The sequence below is a fragment of the Urocampus carinirostris genome, chromosome 18 (genome assembly GCF_059441175.1).
Source record: "Urocampus carinirostris isolate Australia breed hairy pipefish chromosome 18, RoL_Ucar_1.0, whole genome shotgun sequence".
In the NCBI taxonomy this organism is placed as follows: domain Eukaryota; kingdom Metazoa; phylum Chordata; class Actinopteri; order Syngnathiformes; family Syngnathidae; genus Urocampus; species Urocampus carinirostris.
Window position 1 is genome coordinate 3,542,578 of NC_142366.1, and position 27,866 is coordinate 3,570,443.

At 38.7% G+C, this 27,866-nt stretch overlaps 1 protein-coding gene across 10 annotated transcripts in view; it reads left to right on the forward strand.

Annotated features, from left to right (window-relative positions):
* The window catches only part of scrib (scribble planar cell polarity protein), a 138,794-nt gene that overhangs the window by 15,125 nt on the left and 95,803 nt on the right, over positions 1 to 27,866 (forward strand). For all 10 annotated transcript variants that reach the window (XM_088322880.1, XM_088322881.1, XM_088322877.1 and 7 more), the window contains exons 2-3: positions 25,180 to 25,297; positions 26,220 to 26,298. In XM_088322880.1, the coding sequence (XP_088179006.1) occupies positions 25,180 to 25,297; positions 26,220 to 26,298 (197 nt within the window). The remainder of the gene's footprint in view (positions 1 to 25,179; positions 25,298 to 26,219; positions 26,299 to 27,866) is intronic.

A 27,866-nucleotide genomic window follows, 5' to 3' on the forward strand; every position in this document is an offset into this window, starting at 1 on the left:
AAAAAATCCGTTATAAAATTATTTTCCATCAGTGGGAGAAAGTACTAAACAGTCAAGTAAATGATTGCGAAGAAGCGTAGAACCCTGAATAAAAGAGCTCAATGACAGTAATGTAAGTGGCCAGAGAAGGAAATTATGGAAAAAGTGTCAGATGCTTGTTACACAGGACTGGGACTCAGTGATGTTTGCCAGGATGACCAGTTGTGGAATGCGTTGGACACTGAAGAATGAAGCAGCTAGCAATAACAATAGCGGCTTGTGACAAGCTATATCCGGCAGCTAAGTGGCAATAGAAGGAAACAGTAGACATAAAGTCACGGATGGCTAGCTTTATTTACACAGAGCAGCTTAAAAACAGCGGCTAGTGGTGAGTCATAGCCTGCAGCCAAGTGATTAATATGAATGGCTTAAGGAGAAAACAGTGGGGATAAGTACCAGATGCCTGAATCTTTGTACTCGGCGACCATCACTTGTAGCTGTGGAAATTAGGTGACTGTTAAGTGCCAAAGGCACCACTGAGATAAGTTACTTTCGCAATATGGTCATCTGGGCTTCTATGGTGGTAAGATGGCCGCCAAACATGTCCGCTCCTTCAAAGCGCGTTTCAAGTTTTGTTATTACAAAATTATAAACCTATCACGCTTTTTAAAAATCATGTTTTTGATATAATACACATGGTTTTGCCTATTATATAAATCAATAGTGTTTTTATTTAAATTATTGAATTATTTCTTTCACCACTAGGGTTTGCTATACAATACACACTGGAGCTTTGTTATACGAGTTTAAATTCTTAAACCAACCAGTACGGAAAGATTATGTCAAGTCAAGTTTATTTGTAACACCCTTAATCACAGGAACTGTCAAAGGGGTTTACAGACTACCATTACACCATCCCCTGATCTAAAACCTACACGAGGGCAAGAAAAACTCAAACTTCAGCATGAGGAGAATCAGGAAAGATTGAGAAAGGGCGGGCTGCACATGAGGTAATCCGGTCGAAGTTTGTTTTATGTTTGAATTTGATATCTTATTGACTTATTTTTGTTTACTCGCGTAATGTCACACATTCTGAGCTAGCCTTATAAAAAATATATTGGCGATAGAGATCAATAACATTTTGACAACAAAAGAGATAAGACAATAAAAATCAATCCAAGATGTGAAATCTATAACCGTATGACTCAAGCCCCCACCCAGCCATCTGTTCTCCTCGGCGCTCGCCAGCCGGGTAGCTAGCGACAAAGGTAAACAAGGAAGCAAAGTGAATTATTGATGGCGGCGACAGCAGCTGTTTGCTATCCCCGCTAACAACGAGACCAATAGGGCTGATGGGCTTATCATGTCGCGACCCACTGTGTACTTTATTACGGCCTATCATTTCCAATGTGACCTGCGTTTGCTGCTCGTGAGTCAAGAAGCCAGAGTTAGATTTGTAAACATTCTCGTATGTGGTAAGACAGTTCGTACAAAAATAAGGTTAGGGTTAAAGGATTACGGGTAAGGCTAGGGGGTTTGGTGTAGGGGGCTAGATTTTAAAGTTAAAACTGGGGTCTCAAACTCAATTTACCTGGGGCTCTGTGTATCGTTGGGCCAAATCGACTTTTCAACAAGAAAATAACAATCCACTGGTCTCAAATCCCTTTTTTGACACAAAATAAGACTGAAAAATAAAACCATTATGAATAATTCTGATAATCAAGCGATTCATCAGTACTAAATTAATAGACTATTTGCGTGAGCTGCCCTGACATTAAACTCTAACAGGGGCCTCAAACTGTCATACTGCAATTGGCCCGCGGGCTTTGAGTTTAGGACCCTTGGGTTTGAGGGTTAGGGTTAGGTGGCTTGGGTTGGGGCTAGGGTTAGAGGATTTACGGTAGGTTTTAAGGGTAAATAGTTATGCGGGTAAGGGGGTTAGGTCTAGGTTTGGAGGATTAAGGATGGGGTTAGGTTTATAGTTAGGGTGTTGGGTTAGACTAGAGGGTTAAGGTTTAAATAGTTATGGGGGTTTTGGGTCTAAGTGTTAGGGATTAGGGCTAGGTTTGGACGATTTAGGGTTTGGTTAGGGCTAAATGGTTTGGGCATCAGGCTTAGCGGGGTATGGTTAGAAGGTTAGGGTGTAAATATCCACAGGAGATATGGGGTTTAAGTGTTAGGGGGTTTGGGCTAGAATTGGGGGATTGAAAATGGGTTTAGAGGATTAGGTGTAGGGTTATTGCTAGGGGTTGGGTTATACAATATTAGTTTCTTAAGCATTTTAAGATATGCCAAAACGATTAATCAATTAAAGAATTTGTTGGCAATTATATGAATAATCAAATAATTGCCTATTGCAACTCGATAAACATGCCTCCACAAACATACATAAACATACACAATACGCTTCAACCACAAATCAATAAAATAGATTAGAATCAATTTTTAAAAGCCTTGGCAACGAGTTTTCATTCATCCATTCGTTGTGACGTTGTCCTGACGTTGCTCTCAATGCTTGTAGTACAACTTCCCCCTTAAACAACACATTCAGCCCCACATTCACACCATCCAAAAAACTAAAATGACTAATTATTAAAAAATTAAATAAGAAAAGAGGAGAAGGATGTATAACAATAATAAAACATATTCATTCAATAAATAATAACCGTAACAATTGGTTAATTTAATAATGCTAACAGAAATAATGTTTAATAATAATGAATAAAGTTTTTCTTTTCATTCAGTCAGTTAGTTAACTCGTGCAAGAGACTGATTTTATTGTTTAATGTTAAGCCATCTGACAAACACTTGGATTTTTTTTATTGTTTAGTGCACCACTTTTCTTTCCCTCGAAAATTTCAATATTTGAACAGAGAGGATGAAATAAAAAAGTAGTTTAAAAAAAACGGTCCAATGTTTTTTTTTCTGGGAAAAAAATAAAATAATCGATGATTAGATTAATGGTTAGTTGCAGACCTTATACACAAACATACCACTGTACAGTATGTATGTATGTATGTGTGTATGTATATATATATATATATGTATGTATGTATGTATGTGTGTATGTATATATATATATATATATATATATATATATATATTTATATATATATATGTATGTGTATATATGTATATATATATATATGTATGTGTATATATATATATATATATATGTATGTGTATATATGTATATATATATATATATATATATGTATGTGTATATATGTATATATATATATATATATATATATGTATGTGTATATATGTATATATATATATATATATATATATATATATGTGTATATATGTATATATATATATATATATATATATATATATATATGTGTGTATATATGTATATATATATATATGTATATATGTGTATATATATATATATGTATATATGTGTATATATGTATATATATATATATATGTGTATATATGTATATATATATATATATGTATGTGTATATATGTATATATATATATATATGTATGTGTATATATATATATATATATAATATATATATATATATATATATATATATATATGTATGTGTATATATGTATATATATATATATATATATGTATGTGTATATATGTATATATATATATATATATATATGTATGTGTATATATGTATATATATATATATATATGTATGTGTATATATGTATATATATATATATATGTATGTGTATATATGTATATATATATATATGTATGTGTATATATGTATATATATATGTATGTGTATATATGTATATATATATATATATGTATGTGTATATATGTATATATATATATATATATGTATGTGTATATATGTATATATATATGTATGTGTATATATGTATATATATATATATATATGTATGTGTATATATGTATATATATATGTATGTGTATATATGTGTATATATATATATATATATGTATGTGTATATATGTATATATATATATATATATGTATGTGTATATATGTATATATATATATATATATATGTATGTGTATATATGTATATATATATATATATATGTATGTGTATATATGTATATATATATATATATATATGTATGTGTATATATGTATATATATATATATATATGTATGTGTATATATGTATATATATATATATATATATATATATGTATGTGTATATATGTATATATATATATATATATATATGTATGTGTATATATGTATATATATATATGTATGTGTATATATGTATATATATATATATATATATGTATGTGTATATATATATATATGTATGTGTATATATGTGTGTATATATATATATATGTATGTGTATATATGTATATATATATATATATATGTATGTGTATATATGTATATATATATATATATATGTATGTGTATATATGTATATATATATATATATATATACTGGAATGTCTCAGAAAATTAGAATATTGTGATAAAGTTCTTTATTTTCTGTAATGCAATTAAAAAAACAAAAATGTCATACATTCTGGATTCATTACACATCAACTGAACTATTTCAAGCCTTTTATTATTTGAATATTGCTGATTTTGGCTTACAGCTCAAGAAAACTCAAAAATCCTATCTCAAAATATTAGAATATCATGAAAAAGTATACAAGTAGGCTATTCAACTAATCACCTGAATCATCTAATTAACTCGAAACACCTTGCGAGGGTTTCCTGAGCCTTAAAAACACTCAGCTTGGTTCAGTAAACTAAATCACAAGTATGGGGAAGACTGCTGATCTGTCTGCTGTCCAGAGGACCATTATTGATACCCTCCATCAGGAGGGTAAGACACAAAAAGAAATTTCTCAAAGAGCAGGCTGTTCACAGAGTGCAGTTTCAAAGCATATCCACAAAAAGTCTGTTGGAAGGGAAAAATGTGGCCGGAAACGCTGCACAACCAAGAGAGATGACCGCAGCCTTAACAAAATTGTGAAGAAGAGCCGCTTCCAGAATTTGGGGGAGCTTCAAAGACAGTGGGCTGAAGCTGGAGTCCAGGTATCAAAAGCCACAGTTCACAGACGTGTCCGGGAAATGGGCTACAATAGCCGTATTCCCATGGTCAAGCCACTTCTGAACTCAAGACAACGGAAGAAGCGTCTGACTTGGGCTATGGAGAAGAAGCACTGGACAGTTGCAGAGTGGTCCAAAGTCCTCTTTTCAGACGAAAGCAAGTTTTGCATTTCATTTGGAAGTCAAGGCGCCAGAGTCTGGAGAAAGGCTGGAGAAGAGCAAAATCCAAGTTGCTTGAAATCCAGTGTGAAGTTCCCACAGTCAGCAATGGTTTGGGGAGCCATGTCAGCTGCTGGTGTTGGTCCACTGTGTTTCATCAAGTCCAGAGTAAATGCAACTGTGTACCAAGAGATTTTAGAGCACTACATGCTTCCATCTGCTGAAAAGCTCTATGGAGATGAGGATTTCATTTTCCAGCATGATCTGGCACCTGCCCACAGTGCCAAAACCACCAGTAACTGGTGCACTGACCATGGCATCACTGTCCTTGATTGGCCTGCTAATTCCCCTGACCTGAACCCCATTGAGAATTTGTGGGGTATAGTTAAGAAGAAGATGAAAGACACCAGACCTACAAATGCAAATGAGCTGAAGGCCGCTATCGAAGCATCCTGGGCATCAATAACACCTCAGCAATGCCACAGGCTGATTGCCTCCATGCCACGCCGGATTGATGCAGTAATCCGTGCAAAAGGATTCCCAACCAAGTACTGAGTGCATCAATGGACATTTTCAAATGTTTGATTTAGTTTTGCTGTTATAATTTTTTTTTACTTGGTCTGAGGAAGTATTCTAATATTTTGAGATAGGATTTTTGAGTTTTTTTCAGCTGTAAGCCAAAATCAGCAATATTCAAATCATAAAAGGCTTGAAATAGTTCAGTTGATGTGTAATGAATCCAGAATGTATGACATTTTTGTTTTTTTAATTGCATTACAGAAAATAAAGAACTTTATCACAATATTCAAATTTTCTGAGACAGTCCAGTATATATATAATATATATATATGTATGTATGGGCAGCACTGCAGTGCAGTGGTTAGCGCCTGTGCGGCACAGTTCATGTCATGGGAACCTCCTGCGTGGGTTCAAATCCAGCTCCAGACTTCCTGTGTGGAGTTTGTATGTTCTCCCCGTGCTTGCGTGGGTTTCTTCCGGGCACTCTGGTTTCCTCCCACATTCCAAAAACATACATTTCAGGTGAATTGGCCGGTCCAAATTGTCCCTAGGTGTGAATGAGCGAGTGAGTTGTCCGTCCCCGTGTGCCCTGCGATTGGCCGACAACCAGTTCAGGGTGTCCCCTACCCACTGCCCGGAGATTGCTAGGATGGTTTATTGGTATCAGGCTAGGTTTTATGTACAGTATTGGTATCGATCTGCAGGGGGCGGATTGTATTGTGGAAGTCTAGTTTTTTTCAAATCATAAATTAATAAGACTTCCTAGAGTTGTATTTAGAGTGTCTGCAATGGCTTTTCAGACATATTTAAGACTTGAGACCTAAAAAAAGGGTTGTTGAGAAGTATGATAAAAACCAACAAAATTTTTCAAGTGGACCTGACGTTAGGTATATATTTGTTCCCAGTGTAATTAGCTCAGTGTGGTTGTGTTTGCACTCCAGCACTTGACACAGGCATGCATGGAATCTTCAGGAGTTTGTGCGTCCGTCCCCCTTCATGCACTTCACTTCTCACACACTTAAACTTCGCAGTCACTGCACATTCCCCGTTTGCGAACACTAACACGCACGCCAAAGCACGTGTGGAGTACACACGTCTCACTCCTGCACAATATTCAACCATAAACCCAAGCTTATCCTATTTTGATTACGTTTTTCGGGAGCAAAACACAGAATCATGAGTTCTATTTGCAATTTTATTTTTTTCCTTGCGTGTTTTGGTTGTGATAAAGTGGGAACAGTTGTGTTTCGGTTGTGACTTTTTAATGTGTTTCTGCTGAGCACATCAACAGAAACAACAAAAGTAAGTGAGGGCTTCCTCAATGTATGGACCAAGATCTGATCAAAGCCACTCTTGCCATCTAATGGATATTTTTCATACTGAAATCTTTCCCAGAGACTTGATACTTATTGATGAGCTGCACCAAACCCTTTATAATAGTTTCTAAAAATAAAATTAAAAAAAACATTTTTATGTTTTGGCGTTCTTGGACAATGCTTCTGAAAATGTATTTATACGTTACAGCGCTAAATGGGTTAAAGAAACAGCGTGTATCATTTTACATCATCTTATAACGGCAAATTTATTTAGCAAAACAAGTCTGAAAATATCGCAGACTCCAGTTTCAAACCATGCTGTCTGCAACCGAACTAAAGTGCAATGCACGACGGAAACACTCGTTCACATAAGAGACTCTCCACATTTACTCTCACAATAGAAAGATTGTGATAGATGTCAATGCGTTCACTGGCATGTACTGGAATAGATGATTCAGTGTTGTTTGCGCCGCTGCCTGAACAATGAAGCCATTGTGCCAAAGCTGTGAGTGAGAAAGTTGAATTTAGTGTATTTGGTTCATGTTGAGGCAGCATGGCGGCTGGGTGGTTAGCGCGCAGCCCCACAGTGCGGAGGTTCAGGTTTCAAGTTGCCCCATGGTGCAGAGCTTTAGGGTTCAAGTCCAGCTACCGCAGCCTCCCCATGTGTAGTTTGCATGTTCTCCCTGTGCCTGTGTTGGTTTCCTACGGGCACTCCGGTCTCCTCCCACATTCCAAAGACATGCATGTCAAGTTAATTGGCCTGTCCAAATTGTCCCTAGGTGTGAATGAGCGAATGAATTGTCTGTCTCTGTGTGCCCCGCGACTGGCTGGCAACCAGTTCAGGGTTGTCACCTGCCCACTGCCCAAAGGTAGCCGGGATGAGCTCCAGCACCCCCGCGATCCACTGAGTATAAGCAGTGCTGATAATGGATGGATGGATTGATGGTTCATGTTGTTTGGGGCCCAAACTGAAAATTATTAGAATTAATTAAAATTAAATAAATTGAATACTTATTTTGCATTTACTTTCTTTAAAAATGTACAATATAATAACAATAAACGACTGAATTATATCTAATTGTAAGTGTTTCATTTATTTAAATAATCAAACAGACAAAAGAATGATAGAAAAAGAAGGAAAACTATTGAGAGATCTAAAATTAATATAACTCAAGAAAATTAATTGTAGTTTGAATAAACTGGCCGTTTACCATAAAAAATACTTTGTAGCTACTACTGTTCTCAATGTCGCTCTCCTGTTTTGAGGGACATATTTTCATGATATTTAAATTTTTAAAAGACAGGAGATTGAAGAGTGACAAATAAACCGGTGTAGGAGGGTATTGGTGATGATAGTAGCCGCAGTCTAATTTAACAAACAAGTCACCTGGAAACTCGCCAAAGTAAAATAATAACTCTCGCATTACTGTACATAACCTAGCCCAAGCCAATCGACTTCAGGGATAAACAGACTGAATATCACACACGAAGTACGTCCTGACAAATTAAACAGCTTAGCTGCAGTAGTGTTATCTTGCAGACTGTCCTGATAGCGGCTAACGAAAACTTTGAAAGTAGAAGTACAAATGAACTCTAACCCTTGGCAGAGCCTATCTTGTAGGGGCATCCTCCATGTCCTTCCTTCTCGTGTGAAAAAAGAAAAATTTGCTCCTGTATCGTCCACAAATTAAACCCCGACTGAAAGCCAGCTTTGCATGGCTCGTCTCACCTTAGGCTTTTTTGTTTTTCTGGCCAAATGAAAATTTCCTTCTGGACATTTTCTGCCTAAAGGTTTTCGCTCACAAAAATTGGGTGCATCCCTTGTATCCACTAGACCAGGGGTCAGGAACCTATGGAACCCGTGCCAGCAGTGGCACGCGAGGGGTTAACCAGTGGCACGCGAGCGCATGGCACAGTAATAAGGATTTATTTTTAAATGCGCATTTTTACCTAAAAATTAGACATTGTCATTGCGCGCTTTCATTGTCTAATGGCATTACGTGAGCGTGTGTCTGCGTGGTGTCTCACAGAGGAGGATAGATCTGTTTTAACCCTCCCACAGAAACACCGGCGCGCGATAAATGAACGAATCACAACAGCCAAATCATGACGTGTCCTCGAGCGAAAAAAATCTCGTTCTTTCCAGCCAGCATGGACAGACGAATGGGGCTTTGTGCAAAAAATGACCGTGCTGGTTGTGCATTATGCCTCGAGATTGTTGTACCTCGCACGTCAAGTGTTAAACGTCATTACGAGACGAAATATGAAAGGACAAGTCTGAAAAGGCGGATACATTAAAAAAAATCTCCCCCACCTCGCGTGAACGCGCATTCTGCTGCGCTCCGACAAAAGCGATCGCATTCTATATAATAAGTTTATTAAAACACTAAAGCGAGCTAACTAAAACAATGAATTTATTAACGCGTTTATTAAGACAATAAAGCGCGATCGTGTTCTACAAAATGCGTTTGTTAACGCGGAAGAAAAAGTCACCAACACCGGAGAAGAATCAATGTACGCTATGATATCCATGATCACAACTAATTGTACACAAACAGCCTTTATTTGATGTACTATAATAGCCATATGTAATGTATTTTATTGTGAATGAAACCCTGGTTGCATTGGATCTCGCGCTGTAAACAAATCGGGTTTTTTTTTCATTTAAAATCGGACTTCCCTGCCTATACTGTTTGCAAAGTAAGACACACTTTAAACCTATTATGTTTTTTTGGCTTTAGGTTCCAACTACAGAGGAATACCTCCACTTTGTGATGTGTTACTAAATAGGTGTTCGACAAATCTAGTTGGTTTTATTACTACTATTATTATTATTAATAATAGTAATATTATGAGAAACGTTCTGAAACTTCAAAATCACTGTGCTGACATATTTATGTCACAGAAGGTTACCCTAGAAGTCGCAAATCAATATCTCAAACAGGGTCCATTTAGGCAGGGGAGTCAGATTTTGGCAAGTAAAATGCCTGCCAAAATCTCCCCCCTGCTTTACTTAAATTTAATCCCTGTAAAATTAACATGAAATCTCAATCCAAGACGTACCTAAAGTAAAATGAATGCTGTTGTTAAATTGTTTGGAGAATCTGGACATTTTGGTCTCTTTTAAAAGAAAACATTCTCAAGTTTGGTCCCCAAATGAAATAATCACCATAAGTACTACTCACATTGACTAATCTAAGTTGGAACACATAGAAATAGGTGTTTGTTCTGGTCTGATTTTTTTTTTTTTTTTTTTATAAAATTCCTGCAGATGAGTGTAGCATAGGCATCTTAGCTGGAAAATAGCTGGGACAATACCATAAAGCCTTACCTGGTCACAGGTCAAAGTTGATCACCACCTGAAAAACTAATCATTAGTATTTTATACAGTTTTTAAGGGTATGTATAGGCATGACTCGTTGTTTCTCACGTTCTTTGCTTCTCAACAGTCTGACGGTTCACAGGCCGGTTAAAGCATGTCAATAGTATTAACTCTTGAACGCATAAATAGGATAAAAAATATACCCCATAGCTTGTAATTCTTTAAACTCTTTAAAAATAAAGTTCTGATCCTGTCATATTCCAAGTATTCCTCATAAAAAGATATGATGTCAAGAGTATTTTTATTTTTTTCCCCACTAATTACCGACTTAACTCATGTAAGAATGTATGTACTGGTAGGTCATGCATCCAAGGGTTAAGTACTATCCATCCATCCATTATCTGCACCACTTATCTTCAGTAGGGTCGCGGGGGCTGCTGGAGCCCATCCCGGCCGTCTTCGGGCAGTGGGCAGGTGATTACCTGAACTTGTTGCCAGCCAGTCGCAGGGCACACAGGGACAGACAATTCACTCGCTCATTCACACCTAGGGACAATTTCGACCGGCCAATTAACCTGACATGCATGTATTTTGGAATGTGGGAGGAAACCGGAGTGCCCGGAGGAAACCCATGCAAACACAGAGAGAACATGCAAACACGCGCTAACCACTGCGCCGCCGTGCTGCCGTTAAGTACTAACGAAATTTTAAAAAAAATACCTCCGAAAATGCATCTTTCTTTTAAAATCGACAATCACATCGAAATTGGTCTGAAAAATCGCAATTGGGTTTTTCTCAATATTGTCTCACCCTAATTGACAGTGCCAGATCTTTTAATTCAGGGACAAGGTTTTTAACTTGTGTATCTCTCTGAATTGGTGCCAAAGAAGTCCAATCAAGACCCTAAAAGACCCTTGTCCCTGGATATACAGATTACTGTATTTTCACAACTATCGGGTGCATCGTGTTAAAAGGCACAGTCTCCTTAACTGGTTCTATATCTGTATTTATCACGACACAGGATGCACCGCGCGATACGGCGTCGGGGTCCTCTGCTGCGGCGCGGCCGCGTTACAACACATACAATCATGTGTACAGTATTTAAAGATACAACTTAATCAAAACTGAGTTTTGTTGTGATTTATTTAAGTATTTATTACAAAGTAAAAACACAGATAAAACAAAATTTGAAAAAAGAGCTTGTGCATTTTTAACAGAAATCCATATCAAACATGTCAAAATCCTCGTCCTCTGTTTCTGCTCAGAACAGTTTTGCAAAATTTCAATTAAAAGGTTCATTTTCTTCACTTTCAGAGTTACTTTAAGAGTCACGTTCAGACTCACTTTCTGAGTCACTTTCAGAGTCACATTCCGTGCCGTGCTGCTCCTCGAAAATGATGACGGCTTTTGAAAAGCTCCAACAACAGTGCTGGTAGTCTCATTAGCCCAAGCGTCAACAATCCATTCTTTTCATCTTAATCTGGTGGAAGTTTCTGTGCCACTGTAGTCCTAGTATGGACGGGAAAATTACACCGCTTATAAAAACGAAAACACCAAGACGAACAATAACTTTAAAATTGCTAAAATATGCTATGGCATTGGCATTCATGAGTAATTCCGCATACATCTGAGGCATTTCATGTGACGTCTCGTGTCACAGGAAATGGAATACAAGTCCCATTGAATTGGAAATGTAAACGATCTCACAAAGACATTGGATTTTACCCCAAAAATGTTGTCAATGACTCGAACAAGGCTAGAACCTGTGACCTCCCAGTCTCGGGGCAGGTGCCCAACCCTAAGGCCACTGAGCTGGTCTATGTCCACTGGTTTACGTCACAGACAGGGTGCAGCAAACAATAAGGCGCGCTACACAATTTGAAATAATTGGTTGTGTTCCTGGATTCTAAGGACTCAGTCCTTGTGCTCTTTGGATGCAAATAGTGGACCAAATCAGAGTTTATTTACAGTTTACTTCAGTTTACCAGTCAGTTAGTAAGCCCCTCCTCCAACATCTTTTGTTAATGATCAACCTTTCGAGTGTCCTGTTCCTCCATTCTTAGCCATTCTTCTCTCTCTTTCTCCTTGGCATTTTGGACAATTGAGGAAACCCCCCCCAACACCCGGAGAGGGCCTGGGCGGAGCTGGGGGTCTCCGAAGGGGGGGTTGATAGTCCTCTGTCGGTTGGCTTTTGTCCCTCGACCCCCAAAAAATGGAGGGAACCTAATGGGGTTGGGGGTTGTGGGGGCTCAGGGTGCTATTCATATGCAAAACTTTAATTGTGTGGAACATGAAAACTTGGTTTTTCATTTTACTATTTTGACTTCTCTTCCAGATATCTTAATCCTAAATATTTTTATTGTATCGTCTACTTCTTTAAAAATATGTTCCAAATACATGCATCCAAATTTTACCTATTCTTTTAATTCTGTAGCATTTCAGGTGTTTCACATGGGAATTCCCCTGTTTGTCTTTTATTAACTGCCGAAGTAGAACTTTTTTAGTCCAAGCGTGTTGGATTGTGGCTGATGGCTGATTCTGAGGAAACATTGAGAAGGTTGGTAACGGAGTTTGGAAGAGTATGTGATAGGCGTAAGTTAGGTGTTAATGTTGGGAAGAGTAAGGTGATGAAGTGTTCACATGATGGAGTGGGCATGACGTTAGAAATCAGGTTGTATGGACAGGTGCTGGAAGAAGTTGAAAGCTTTCGGTACTTGGGTTGTGATGTGGCTGCAGTTGGTGGAATGGAGTGAGGTATTGCACAGAGTGAATCAGGGAAGCAAGGTTTTGGGTGTTCTGAGGAGAGTGATGAACAACAAGAGTATGAGTATGGATGCTAAGAGGGGACTGTATGAGAGTGTGATTGTGCCGACTGTGTTGTATGGTGCAGAGACTTGGAGCCTGAACGCAGATTTAAGAAGGAAGTTGAATGTTTTTGAGAGGAAGTGTTTGAGGACTATAATAATAATAATAATAATAATAATTTCCTTTGTATTGTCATTCTTTGTAACAATGTACACAGAACGAAATGTCGATACATCTGACCCGTTGTAGCGAGTCGATGCAGCCGCAGCCAGAGGGCGCCGCCATTATACCAATTAGGCATGTCTCGGTCGAGGCGCGAACCAGCGACCTCCCAGTCTCAAAGCGGGCACACTACCATCTAGGCTACTGAGCTGGTATGTTAGGAGTGACAAGATTGGATAGACTGAGAAATGAAATTGTGAGAGACAGAACTGGAGTAGTCGTGGAACTGAGCAAGCGTGTTGATAAGAGAGTACTCGGTTGGTTTGGACACATGGAGAGGATGGATGAGGAGCGAATGTTGAAGAGGATCTACAGAGCAGAAGTCAATGGAAGGAGACCAAGAGGAAGGCCGCGATTGACATGGATGAATGGTGTTATGAGTGCACTGCAGGAAAGAGGTCTAAATATAATGGGAGCTAGAGCTCTTGTCGGTGATAGAAAGGAGTGGAGAGGTGTTGTGAAAGGATAGTGGGATTGTGGACGCGTTCTTAAGGATGGGTTGGGTACCCGTATGATGCGGCAGGGGTAAACCAGTCAAAGCTGTCGGGCCCTGTTGTTGAACAAAAGAGTGTGTCGTGTCACCCTGACCCGAGTGACATGGCCGCTTTCTGGTGTCCCATTTCATCTGGAGGGACTAAAGCATGACAAACTTGGGTGCCGAGGTGCCTAACTTGTTTGGGTGTTTGGGCAATTGGGTTGGCCATGGTCCAAAAAATGTTTGTGTGTTTTTTTTTTTGCTATTTATTTCCCTTTTATTTTCTTTGTTATTGAATGTGTGTGTCTTGCTGTCGGTCACCCCTCTTGAGGGATATGACCAAGGTAGATAGATAGATAGTGTTGGATTGTTCACGGGTATGACAATAGTAGTACTGTACTCCAGTCAGCCGTATCTTTGTTTTTAAGAAGCAGATCCTCCTCCCTCTGCCCTGCTGCATTGTTGTTTTTAGTGTGTGTCGCTAGGCTGCATCACTGTGGAGCGCTTAATATTGGACGGGTAGTCCGGGGATGGGCGGGTATACACGAGGATTTGTAGCTTTGTACGAATCGAGATTTGACTCCCACAGGAAGTGATAGACCACTCTTTTATTATATTGTGTTGTGTAGGGTTCATTTTTGGGGGTTACTCCCGACCAAAGCTTTTTTGTTTATTTGACTTATCTATGATCTATGATATATAGTTGAGACTTTTTAGAGTAACACAGGGGTCACAAACTCTATTTACTTGGGGGTTGCTGGAGCTAGGGTACGAGTGAGGTTTGGCTGCATCAGAAAAGCTCTGATTAAACAATCTATTGTTCTCAAATGGCTTTTTTTCTACTCCCTTTTAAAATAAAAAAAACGTGTTGAGAAATAATAGAAAAATATAGAAATTAAAGCAGTAATATAGTTAGTAAAATAATAATATGTTACATGAAAAAATAGAAAAGGATAGAATCTTTTGGCTCAGGAGGTAGAGCGCTCGTCTTGGGATCAAGAGATTGCAAGTTCGATTCCCCGCTCCGTGTTATATGTCGAAGTGTCCTTGAGCAAGACACCTGATGCCCCTCATAGCAAGTACAGTAGTTGCCTTGCATGGCTGATGCTGCTATCGGTTAGTTAGTGTGTAAAAGGGAAAAATTGAAACACATTATTAAGCGTTTTAGGAGGTCTTCATTGACTTGAAAAGTGCTATATAAATGCAGACCATTTACATTTATTGAGACCACTGGTCCAACAAAATACATTTTTTAACCCAAATAGCCGATTAGCCAATCTCTTAAAGCAGTGTTTCTCAACTAGTTGTTCATGACCCAAAAATGGGTCGTAGGACTCTTTCAGTGGGTCGCAATTGCCTAGAAGACAAAAAGACTGAGGGTAATTGCACTTTTTAACAGTAGATGGTAATAATGCCCTACAAATGTGACTTGACACCCATTATTTCACACCACAGAACAAGACCGGTAAAGTATGTTTACAAATGTTGATGAGCATGACCAAACTGAGTTACTGTAATATGTTTTTTGCGGTTAATGGGGACCAGCACCCCCATGATACCCAAAAGTCACTCAAAAAACATGCGTGGCAGATTTATTGGCCACTCCTTAATGGGCTGCATAGACTACAATTACACCAGGGGTCTGCCTACTGCCTGAAGTTAGCTGGGTTGGGCTTCAGTAACCCAGCGACCATACTGTGGATAAGAGGCGCAGAAAATGGGATGTTGGATGCAATTGCAACTAATTGAGCATTGACGGGAATATTACTAGTGAAAGTAGTTTTCGTTTTGCTGCTCATTTTGTTTTTTAAAATGGGAATATATTCTAATATTTTCGTTTTGAACAGTCGTTCATTCAACATATTTGAGAAGTGTAATTTTTTTTAATTGATTTGGGTGGCGGCTTGCAATTAGGCTGCAATGGCGGGTTTTAAAGCTTGTTGTAAAACATAGACCCTAATTGGAAAAAAATATATCCATTTTAGTCAGCAATAAAACATTTGTTGGGGCCCCTTGCAGCTTCAATTCCAAATTTCTTTCTGTTTCCTTTTGAGTGCCAAGGCAAACACAGGGTTTGGAACCTATGGCTCTTTTAATGGGTGCGTAAGCCTCAGAGACATAATACTGCTTTTGCAAATTTCCTCTGTAGTGTTACAATTATGCGAAGTGCAATACTAAGTTTGGAGCGTGCATAGCTAAAGTGGCACTAATATTTGGGTTGGTTTCGTCGTATATTAAGGGCACAGTGTCAACTACAATTTATAGTCGAGGTGTCACAACAACAGACCTCGTTTTGGCTGTATGTCGCTGAGGATTCCTTTATATGGAAGCTCATTGAATAATGTATGTTCACTAGGAGGGGCTTTAGCTCACTAGGTACAGCGCTCTTTTTGGGACCGAGCTCCCAGCTCCTATGAGTTAAGACACAGAACCCGTTCTAAACCCGCTCAGCCTTGCATTGCTGACACCGCTATCGGTGTGTGTGAATGCACATTGTAAAGCACTTTTGTAGGTCTTTAGTGACTTTAAAAGCGCTTTATAAATGTAGATCATTTACTTTTTACTGCTGTGATTCTTTGTGATAAAAACCCATAGTACAAACTGTAAACACCAAAAATCCCAGCCAAGCACAATTTGATTGGGTGAGCGGTAGGGGTGGGCGGATCTCTGCACACTTAGCATGCTCTCATCTCTCTCATGCGCCCACTGCGCTGAATTGAAATGCCTCAGTGTACATTCTAACATTGTTTTGAAACCATTATTTATGGAAAAATGAAGGTCAAAATGAGCCTCAGCAATCTCAAGTAACTGCGGCAGGGTAACAAGTTTAAAGTGGTGTATCTTTTGATACTGACACAGGCTCTGGCATTATTCTTATCTCATAAATGTTATCAAATCATCTAATGACACACAGTGAAATAAAATGCGCTGAATATTTCATTTTTTTCTGGAGAGCTGGTTTGACGGCTTTGCTGAATATTGTCTTTAAATATATGGAATGGCTTAGTCCAAAAATCTAAATAATCAGCTATGATGGCTCTTTTGGCCAGAAAGGTTCCTGACCCCTGACCTAACAGACACCTTCAACTAGAACACTATGTACTCTGTGATATGCGTTAAAGATACTGTCGAGCTTCAGCGCAGAAATCTCCTTCCCGGGCAGCGGATTTCAAACTGGTTCTTTCAGGAAGCATTTGACAAACATTCCTCTGTGTGAATTTACAGTAGCTCCCCTTCCTCCCTGCCCTCAAATGTTTTCACAGTTCAGTATCACGTGCCAAGCTATGAAAGTTCCTGTGAGGCTCATCCAAAGGAAAAACTTGAGTGTTTGTAAACACTGCATTGTCTTGATGTCAAACATCTTCAAAGCCCCAGTGTGTATTGTTTAGCAATCCCCAATGGTGTACAAATACTACATCCAGTTAAATTAAACATGATTGATTCAAATAGCAATCAAAAATGTAAATAATAATAATCTGTATTTATACAGACCTTTACTACAGACCTCTCGGTGTACCAAAGTGCTTTACAGTAAATAACAAAAGTGAAGCAATAAGCAAAAAAAAAAACCAAAAAAATTAAAACATTCAAATACAACGGGACCGAATACGATAAAATAAAATAAAGGTGAAAAAACATAAAGGTGATTTTATCTTTTAAAGTGGGGTGCGTAGTTTGAGGTGTCCTTAAAAAGTTTAATGTTAAAGATTTTCTGTTAAGTATATTTTAACGTTGCCCAACTGAGCTCAAAGAGCCTTTATACATTTTTTCCCACCACGCTCATCTGCTTTTATCTTCCTTTTATCATCTGTGTTCTGGCCATAGAGCGCATTAGGCTGGACGAGAGTAGGCGAAGGGGAGAATGAGGGGTTGTAGAGAGTGATTCTACGGGCATGCTGTTTTTTTATTTATTCTAGGATGAAAAGGCGCAACAAAAGGAACTTGACAGAGTCTGCAATAATGATTTCAGCCAGAATATGGCATCAGCAAGTACATTATTTTTTAAGTTAGGGACAGAATTTTTAATTTCTCAAAGGGTAGAAATTTGTAATGAATTAATTCACTTGAGACGCCACTTGTTAAATGCTGATATGTTTGGCTACCATCTTACTACTACGGAATTGCAAATGACAGGGTTCATATAGGTCCGCAAAATCCTTGAAAATACTTGAATTTTAAAGTTGTGTTTTCAAGGATTGAAAGTGCCTGAATATTGGGTCAACTGTTTTTAAATCATTAAAATTGTTGACATTATTCACAACAAGTCTGCTTAAAAATGAGGCAGACACTGTTCTCTGGTGGCTCCACTTTGCCCTTGCCTTTCTGCCCCAGTGATAAATCGCAGCTTCCGTTAGTCAAGTCAAGTCATTTTTATTTGTATAGCCCTTAATCACAAAGAGTCTCAAATGGCTTCACAGGTTTTTACACATAAGCAGTTTAGGTTATTCATATGCTATAGAGTAGAAGTGAGTTTTAAGCTTAGATTTAAACATTTCCACTGAGGTTGCAGATCGGATCTCAGGGGGAAGGGCATTCCACAACACCGGTGCCCGGATGGAGAACGCTCTCGAACCTGCGGAACACTTCTTGGCTCTTGGGATCACCAGAAGACCGGCGCTCTCGGAACGAAGGCTTCGGACCGGGACATAGGGGGAAATCAGATCTGAAAGATATGAGGGGGAAAGTCCATGTATGATTTTGTATAAAAATAGGAGAACCTTGAAATCACATCTTAGGCTAATAGGGAGCCAATGCAGCTTAGCCAAAATTGGGGTGATGTGGTCGGACTTTTTTGTCCTAGTTAAAAGCCTCGCAGCGGCATTTTGTACCAGCTGAAGACTCTTGAGTCAGGTCATCGGAAGACCGGAGAGTAGTGCATTACAGTAATCGAGACGGGAGGTAACAAACGCGTGAATTATAATCTCAGCATCCGACTGAGACAGTATAGGACGAATTTTAGCAATGTTACGAAGATGGAAGATGGAAGAAAGGTTCTTGTAATTTTCTTCACATGTGTTTTAAAGGACAGATCGGGGTCAAATGTGACACCTAAATTTTTAAGTGAGTCACTCTGTGTGACGTGACATTTGTCAATGTTCACAGCAGTTTTAGAGAATAAGTCGCGGCATTTAGATGGACCAATAACTAACATTTCGGTCTTTTCAGAGTTAAGACGCAAGAAATTGAGTGACATCCATTCTTTTATCTCAGTAAAGCAAGCCTCCAAATTTGCACAGTTTAGTGTGGCAGATTCCTCCATCGGGAGGTATAGTTGAGTGTCATCTGCATAACAATGGGAACTGATATTATACTTGCGAATAATATCACCTAATGGAAGCATGTAAATGCTGAAAAGAAGGGGGCCAAGCACTGAACCCTGCGGAACACCAGAGGTAACACTAAAGGGCTCAGATGTCATTTCGCCATATTTAACACAGTGCGTCCTATTTGAAAGGTAGGATCTGAACCATAAGAGGATGGTTCCTAAGAGACCAATCCATTTTTCCAACCGTTCAAGTAAGATATTATGGTCCACTGTGTCAAAAGCAGCACTAAGGTCCAGCAGCAGCAAAAGTGATGAAGCGCCAGAGTCCATTGCCCGTAGGAGATGATTGGTTACCTTAATCAGAGCTGTCTCAGTAGAGTGGTTAGCCCTGAATCCTGATCGCATTGATTCAAAAAGATTGTTCTCAGATATGAAATCATTCAGCTGCTGTGCCACTACTTTTTCAAGTACTTTAGAAAGAAACGGTAGGTTTGACACAGGTCTATAATTACATAAGCTTTCTGGATCAAGGTTGGGTAGTTTCAGTGTGGGTTTAATAACGGCGGACTTAAAAGCCGCTGGAACTACACCTGAGGAGAGTGATATGTTTATAATATTTAGAACTGAAGGTGCAAGGACGCCAAAAAGACCTTTAATAAGTGAACCTGGAAGCGGGTCGAACTGGCAAGTCGTCGGTTTGGCTGTATTCACCATCTGTTTAAGATTATCGAGTGACAGTTCACTAAAACGGGACAAATTCCCTGGACAGCCACCATGTCGTGCATCTATAGATTTCAGCGCTTTAGTATGTGTTGTATTAATACTGTCTTTAGCAATTTCTTCCTGTATGCATTGAATCTTCTTAGTAAAGAAGACCATTAAGTCATGGGCTGAATGGGTGGAACTATCTGGGATAGTCTGCTGCCTTGTAAGCGATGCTCCAGTGTCGAAAAGGACTTTGGGGTTGTTCTTTTGTGACGCAATCACCTTCGAAAGGTAGGCCGATTTTGCAGAGGCAAGGGCCGCTTTATACTTCAACAGACTGTCACACCAGGTTTGGTGGAAAACCTCAAGCTTGGTAGTGCACCATTTTCTTTCAGATTTCCTGCATTCTTGTTTAAGGGATCTAGTTTCATCATTATACCAAGGCGTGCGTCTTTTAGGTCGTGATTTAAGCCGTTTGGGCGCTACTGAATCCAGGACACTAGCCAGGGTAGCATTAAACTCATTCATGAGTGAGTCGATAGAGGCTTTGTATGAAGGAAAGGACGCAACTGCTCCTGGAAGACGATCGGAGAGCTCAGAAAGTGTGCCAGTGCTTATATTGCGTCCACTAAACCCTTCAGCTTTTTTAGTACTACATTTAGCTAGTACCTCGAATGTAACTAAATAATGATCCGAGATAACTGTAGTACACGGTAACACCGTCATGTTTGAGGTTGAAACTCCTCGAGTCAGAACCAAATCTAGCGTGTTTCCATCTTTATGAGTTGTCAAATCAACAAGTTGGTTAAAACCAAATGTATCAATTAGAGACCGAAACGCAGCAGTGAGTGAATTGAGTGGAGAGTTCATATGAATGTAAAGGTCCCCCATAATTATAATTTTGTCTGCATAGGTTACTAGCTCAGACAAAAGTTCAGCAAATTCGTTCAAGAAAGCTGTGTATGGCCCTGGTGCGCGATAAATAGTTACTACATAAATTTACAATAGAGAGGACCGCATCACAAGAGCCTCGAACGCCTTGTAATTATTAGAGGTACGAGGAGTAAATTTGAGCGTTTTTTTTCAGAAATTAGCGCAACACCGCCACCCTTCTTCAACGTGCGTGCCACGTGGCTACTCACGTAGTCTTGAGGAGAAGCGTGATTTAGCGGTAAAAACTCGTCCGGGCGTCACAGAGACTGATACAGTTAAGTTTATAATCGCGAATAATATTATCAACATGTAAAGCTTTAGGAGCGAGCGATGTAACATTTAAAAGACAAAATTTTAGCTTTGCTGAATCATTTAACTTCCTTCTTTGTCGAGATCGTCACAAGATGTCGCCATTCGGGTGCGTTGGGCTTCAGGCATCGGTTGATCCGCAAGATCGATGATGAAATAATGGTTGGATTAGACACATCTTCATGTCCTTCTTGCTCCTTCGACTTCACACGCTTACCTGCACGACAGCCCCGCTTCTGCTTTCTGTCTTTGCGCCGTCTTCGTCTTTTCTTAGGTAGAGTGGGTAGCCACGGAGAACCCGAGTCCCTTTGAAACTCGTTCGGGATATCATGTGTGGTATAAAAAGTGCCCGAAAAGTCGAAATTTAGACGCCTACCCAATTGAATGAGTTCTTCCCGACTATAGATCTTATTGGCCACGCATCTGTCCATAAAAGAAAGCAGGAGAACGATAGTAAATAGTAGGATAGCCGGATAGCAACTAGCCGCAACGTAAACACGCGCCGCCATGTTGGAACCAGAACCGGAATGTTTGTATGGCATTGTCCTATGAAGTCTCATCGACCCCTACAGGTCGTGCCCAAGAGGTCAGGTGCATGCTACACTTAAACAGGGCACTTATGTGTATTATTGCAAAGATTACGTATCAAATATTCTTACTTCTAATAAGGGATCTGTAAACCGTGACATTTTGCAAAGTGATATCCTTCGGGCTTCCCTACTGCATTGTATTCAGCTCCATTCAAGGATACAGTGACCTTTAGTGGTGAATTATTACATACTGTAACTTTAGATTGCCCAGTTCTTGTTCTTTATCGAATATGATTGGAAAAAAACACTGCTTATTCCAATAGCCCTAGTTGCCTTCAAGACACCTTTTGCTACCTTCTGCAGATACGCCAACACTCCTCACCACCACCTTCTCTTTTTTCCACTACCCACTTTTTATTTACTCACCTTCTTCCCAATATAAACTCAATATAAAAAATATGCAGCCCGCACCAACGTGCCGCCTCCCTCAATAAATGGTCACGTTCCGGACTTGAAGTGCGCCCCGGGGGTTGTTTGTGGCTTAGTCTGCATTCTGCTAAAACCCACCGCTAATTTTTCATGTTTGAACTAAACCACTGACCCTTATTGTACCGATACACAGGAATACAAATGTTGCATTGTTTTATATGGCTGCTATGCTTTCTATTTTCGTCCCACTTGTTGTTAAACTTGTTAAATTTCTGACTGTGTTTCAAAGATATTGAAAGGCCGTCTTGTTCTCATAATGTTATTACAGCTTCTAATGACGCACGGGTGATATCCGGCGAGCTGAGGAATTTTATTCCATTAGATGATTGGTATAATTGGTATGAGATCGAGGCCAATAATAATGAAAACTCAAATATCCCATCTCAAATTATTAGCATATCATAAACAAGTATCCATGTGGGCTGTAAGCCATAATCAGCAATTAATGATCGACTGGTATAAGTTTTTCAGGGCCGTTACTGATTATTAGCATTAAGAAGAGGCCGATAAACGATATTTGGAACTGATATTAATTTGCTGTAAGTTTAGGAATTGGCGCAATAAATTTTAATATTGCAAAATAAATCACACAGGGACGGAAACTTTAATGGTATGGTAACGTCACAAGATCATCAGTATTGGCCAAGACAATTCTCCTGGGCAGAGTCCAAGGGGGCAGGAGGAGAGTAAGACCAAAATAGAACTGGGCCAAAAACATTAAGGAATGTACTAGTTCCAACTTTGCCACTACCCAAAAACAGGCCAGGAACCGTCACCAGTGGAGAAGGCTGTCCTGAGTTGAGTCCGCATTAATGCCCTGACGACCCATGCTGTTAAGGGATCCGTGAACTGTGAACCATAATTAATCACACACTCAATTTTCTACCACAGACAATCTCAGTATTATCAGCGGTCTTGACTCACTGGCATGTCTGGATTCAGGAGTTAGCAAAGCTGATGCTCTAAGTTATTTCTCCTGCTTCACTAGCTCTGCCCCCGGCGACCTATCCAATTAGAAGGCGCAAGGTGGGTAGGGTACGGGGAGAGAGGAGAAGGAGAGAGGTAGAGCGAGGCTGGATGCATCTGAGCCATAACAACCCAGTTTTAAATTTATTTAATCGGCCTGTCGAATAAGTTGAAATGCAGATACCGATATCCACCATATTCCAGAATAACGGTGCTGATAATCGGCCCGCCTGATAATCAGTAGACCTCTATCAGCAATATTAAATCAATAAAAGGATTGCAATATTTTATTTGGCTTGTACTGAATCCAGAACATATGACATTTTTTTCAACTGCATTGCAGAAAATAAAGGCTTAATGAGATTATTTTCATATTTTGAGACTGTCCAGCCAATTGTCCCAATCTGCCTCTGCCTATGACCAGTGTTCCCTCTAAGCTGCGCGCGTGCGCAATTGTGCACTGCTCGCACATTCTCAGCGCACAAGAAAATCTAGCCAGCGCACAAAAATGAGGGCTCAAAATTACTAATTAAGAAGCGACTTAAGTCAAAGTTACAGTGCATGAAGGTAAAAATACATGGGTTCCCCTGACGTTGTGTCCTAAATGCGGTATTTTGAAGTCGAGTCGAAGTAGAACAAAATTGAGTAAAGTTAGTTAAGTTTGTCGAGACCCGGCTTCTTCGGCGTGGCTCACTAAAAGGAACCGGCTCTTTTGGGTCCTAAACGGCTCTTCAGGTTGTTTTTGCTTCTTTAATCCCAACATGACCAAATATTATGTATAATTATGCACAAAATGACTTAAAAGCCCCTCTTTTAGAACAATAGAATAGAACAAAAAAGAACAAAATACCAAAATGAAAAAGTAGTGAAAAGCTGAGAAAAAAAAGAAACAAAAGGAAGAGAAAAAAAGGAAACATTTAGAAAAAAGCCAGAAAAAAGAAAAGAAAAAAAACATAGGAAAAAAGTAAATAGAGAACAAAAAGAAAAAAGTAACAGCTCGGAAAAAATAAAAACAATGAGACTTTTTTTAAAGGAATTTAAAAAAAAGTAGAAAACAAGCACGGAAAAAAGAAGAAAACTTTTGTGTTGCATTCAACAAAATTCCAATTATATCAAGTCAATTTTGTTGCCAACATTGTACTTCCACTAAAAAATGTGATTAAGTACAGTTCTGTATCTTACAACCGACTAAATAAGCCCCCAAAAATGTTAATATTATGCGACAAAATATATCTGGCAAAAAAAGAAATGGATATCTTGTGAAAGAATTGTAAGAACAAACGACGTTTGTAGGCCGTACAACCTTTGCATTAGTACATGAGTCAATTCATTCAAAAGAGAAAAATAATTTTGCATTGCCGGAAACTCAGCAAAATGTAACTTGATGTCAAGTTTTGGACATGTTTGATAATCTTGCAACACTTGGGATTATGGTTGCTCACTGTTGTTTCAAGCGTTGCTCACCAACTTTGTGTGAACACTCAGACCCGTGGAAAATTAGAGGGAACATTGCCTCTAACTCAGGTGAATTATAATACAATAGGCCCTGTCTGTCTGTTCAGAAGAGTAGCCACAACTACATTTGAGAGCGGGAAATATCCATTATCAAGATGTTCACCGGTGTAATTGTCCAGCAAACTCAAACAAATTTAGTGATATACGCTTTTAGTTGTAATCTAACTCTCTTGTTCAGATCTCTTCAGAGTTCGTACGGGTGCTTGAAATCCTTGAAAATGCTGTTTTAATGTTGTTGTTTTTTTGAAAGGTGCTAGTAAATGCCTGAAATTGTTTCACAACAACACTGCCTGGAAATTTGTGTAAAAATATTTACACAAGTATTGTTCAGATCAGCAAATCTATTTGCGCTTTACCTAAGATCGAAAAATCATGTCTTGATAAATGCACACTCAAAATTAAAAATTATATATGTAAATGCCAGATATATTTGTGCATTTCTTTCTTAATGGTACCGGATAAATTGAAAAATAGGCTTTAAAAGTGTAAAAAGGCTTGATTTGGGCCATGAAAAAGGTGCACAAACCCTGTTTCCTGCCCAGAAGACATTTTATCACAATTAACCCCCGCTCAGTATGTATATGCTGTGTCCAATGAATCAATGCGTGATATCCTGTGTATCGTCTTCTGCAGCCTTTCTTCCGGCTACTCAACCTCAGGAAACTTGGCCTGAGCGACAATGAAATCCAGAGATTACCCCCAGAAGTGGCCAACTTCATGCAGCTGGTTGAGCTGGACATATCCCGAAATGGTATGTTGGTATTAAGGGTAGTATACTTTTAATACATTACAATTGTTGTATTTTTGGGCGAAGCTGGAATCAATAGGCGCGACATTAAATCCTTTAGGGACACTTATGGAGGGGCAAAAATAGCAAAATCAATACAAAACAAATAAGTGTAAAAATAAGAACAAAGGTTAAACAATGCAGATACAATATATATATATATATATATATATATATATATATATATATATATGATGAAAACAAATACATCAAAATAAACACAAATAATTAAATAGAATTTAAAAGTAAAGTCACTTCTTTATTTCTCTGCACATTTAATTATATATAAATTGTATTTTTTTACTTTTTATATGTTTATTTACTTTTACTTGTATTTATTTTGGGCGGCACAGCGGCTGAGCGGTTAGCTCGTCCGTGGCACAGTTCTGAGGTCATGGGATCACATTCTATAGACATGCATGTCAGGTTAATTGGCCAGTCCAAATTATCCCTAGGTGTGAATGAGCGAGTGAGTGTCTCTGTGTGCCCTGCGACTGTAATATCAAATTAGTAGATGTAAATGTAGATGTTTACCGATTTTGTTCGTATTTATTGGGAGTGCCTTGACAAGAAACCTAGCTAAGGACACTCACATAGGGTGAAGTACAACTGTGTAAATCTTCACAAAAATCAATTAAGCTGTTTCAGAGCCTATAATTCATATACAAACACACACATACACACTCACACAAATCAGGCTTTTTGAAGTCGTTTATCTTTAGATTGTATTCATTTATTTTTTATTTAGCCATTTTCCAATGCGCCAAAACTCAACTCTAGTGACCATACCTTGCTTCTCACTGCAACATCTTGCGCCAAGCCATCTGGTTGAGTTTAGGAGCCACTTCATAAAGGCTTTCATAACATATTTCTGCTGTTCCTGCAGACATTCCCGAAATCCCCGAGAGCATTAAGTTTTGCCGAGCTTTGGAGATTGCTGACTTCAGTGGAAATCCCCTCTCCAGGTAAGCGCAGTCCCTCATCTGGAGGGAAAGAAAGCATGACCAACTTGGATGTCGAGGTGCTTGTCAGGTTTAACCCAACAGATGTAAACAAAACCTTTATACAAAAAAGACACAGAGAACGTGAACATTACTTTATTAGCATTTAATTAGATATTCACCCCCTTGCAATAATTTTCTTTTATATTTGTAGCTTTTCTATAAAAGTAATGTTATAAATGGTAAATGGTCTGCATTTATACAGCGCTTTTCAAGTCAACGAAGACCTCCAAAAGCACTCTATAATGTGCTTCACTCTCACCCATTTACTTTAGTCATCTAGACTTAACACAATTCAATGTTGAAAAAGTAAAGTTATTTGTCCCAATCTATGGTATTACGGTTAGTCTCACTTAATTTTCAACAAATTATCTTTTTTAATATTTAATTAACTTTCCCCTTTATGTTTCTCTTTTTTTTGTATGCTCCTTACCTGCTCTTTTCCTTGATATTTATTTTATTTTCCCTTTATACCTTCTTTTACTTACTCTTATCTTTCTGTATTTGTAACTTCCCTACCTGCTCTGCCAATAATCCATTCTCAACATAACATTCCTTCCCTACGCGCCCTCTCACAATAGCTTTTTAGCTCACCAGTTTAATGCGAAAATGACGTAAAATCATCTCACTTAATTTTAATTTTTTCCTTCAAACCAATTAAATCCACTATTTTAGCTTCACTTATTTAATGTGAAAATCACATATATTGATGTGCAACGAGTTATATTACCGTATTTTCCGCACTATAAGGCGCACCGGGTTATAGGGCGCACCCCCAAAAAATAGTTTTTGGTCCTATACCTTCCATAGATAAGGCGCACCGGATTATAAGGCGCTACAATGGGAACGTCGACAAAACAGTCGGATATTTCAGTCAAACTTATTACCCCCTTAACATTCCCAAAGCTTGCAAAGAAGCAAATACGTGTCGTAGACACGTGCGGATGCGGTGTCCGTACGATGTCACTTAAATGCGTCATTTCAAATATCATTCGGAAGGTTGAAGTCTTGGGATTCAAGAAATGCCAAACATTTCTATGTTTCTGTTTTCTTTTTCGCTCACAACTTTACTGTGCATATGACAATAAACACTTGGAATTGAGTTGAATTCACTCAACTCATCACAGCAACATCAAGATCGTTCTAAAACAAGATACCGGGAAAATATAAAGCCGCATAACTCACCTAAGTTCTCACGTTCAATAATGATACGCAATCATGGTCTTCTTACAACCGTGAGTGAAGTAAATCCAGGAGAGTAGAATATTTACAAATACAGACTAATGAAATATGTTTCTTTATGCCGTACTTTAGCAAGCTTGCTACGCCATTGCTAAACTCGGCCGATTGCAGGGTTTGTTTCGGCCATCTAGCCAATCCGAGGCTCCGAATAACTTCAGCCAATAGTGATCGATTCAAATGATGATTGACACAATGGTTAGCCAATGAAACGCCGGTATATAAATCCCAGCATACACCGCGGACTTGCTACGCCATTGCTAAACTCGGCCGATTGCAGGGTTTGTTTTGGC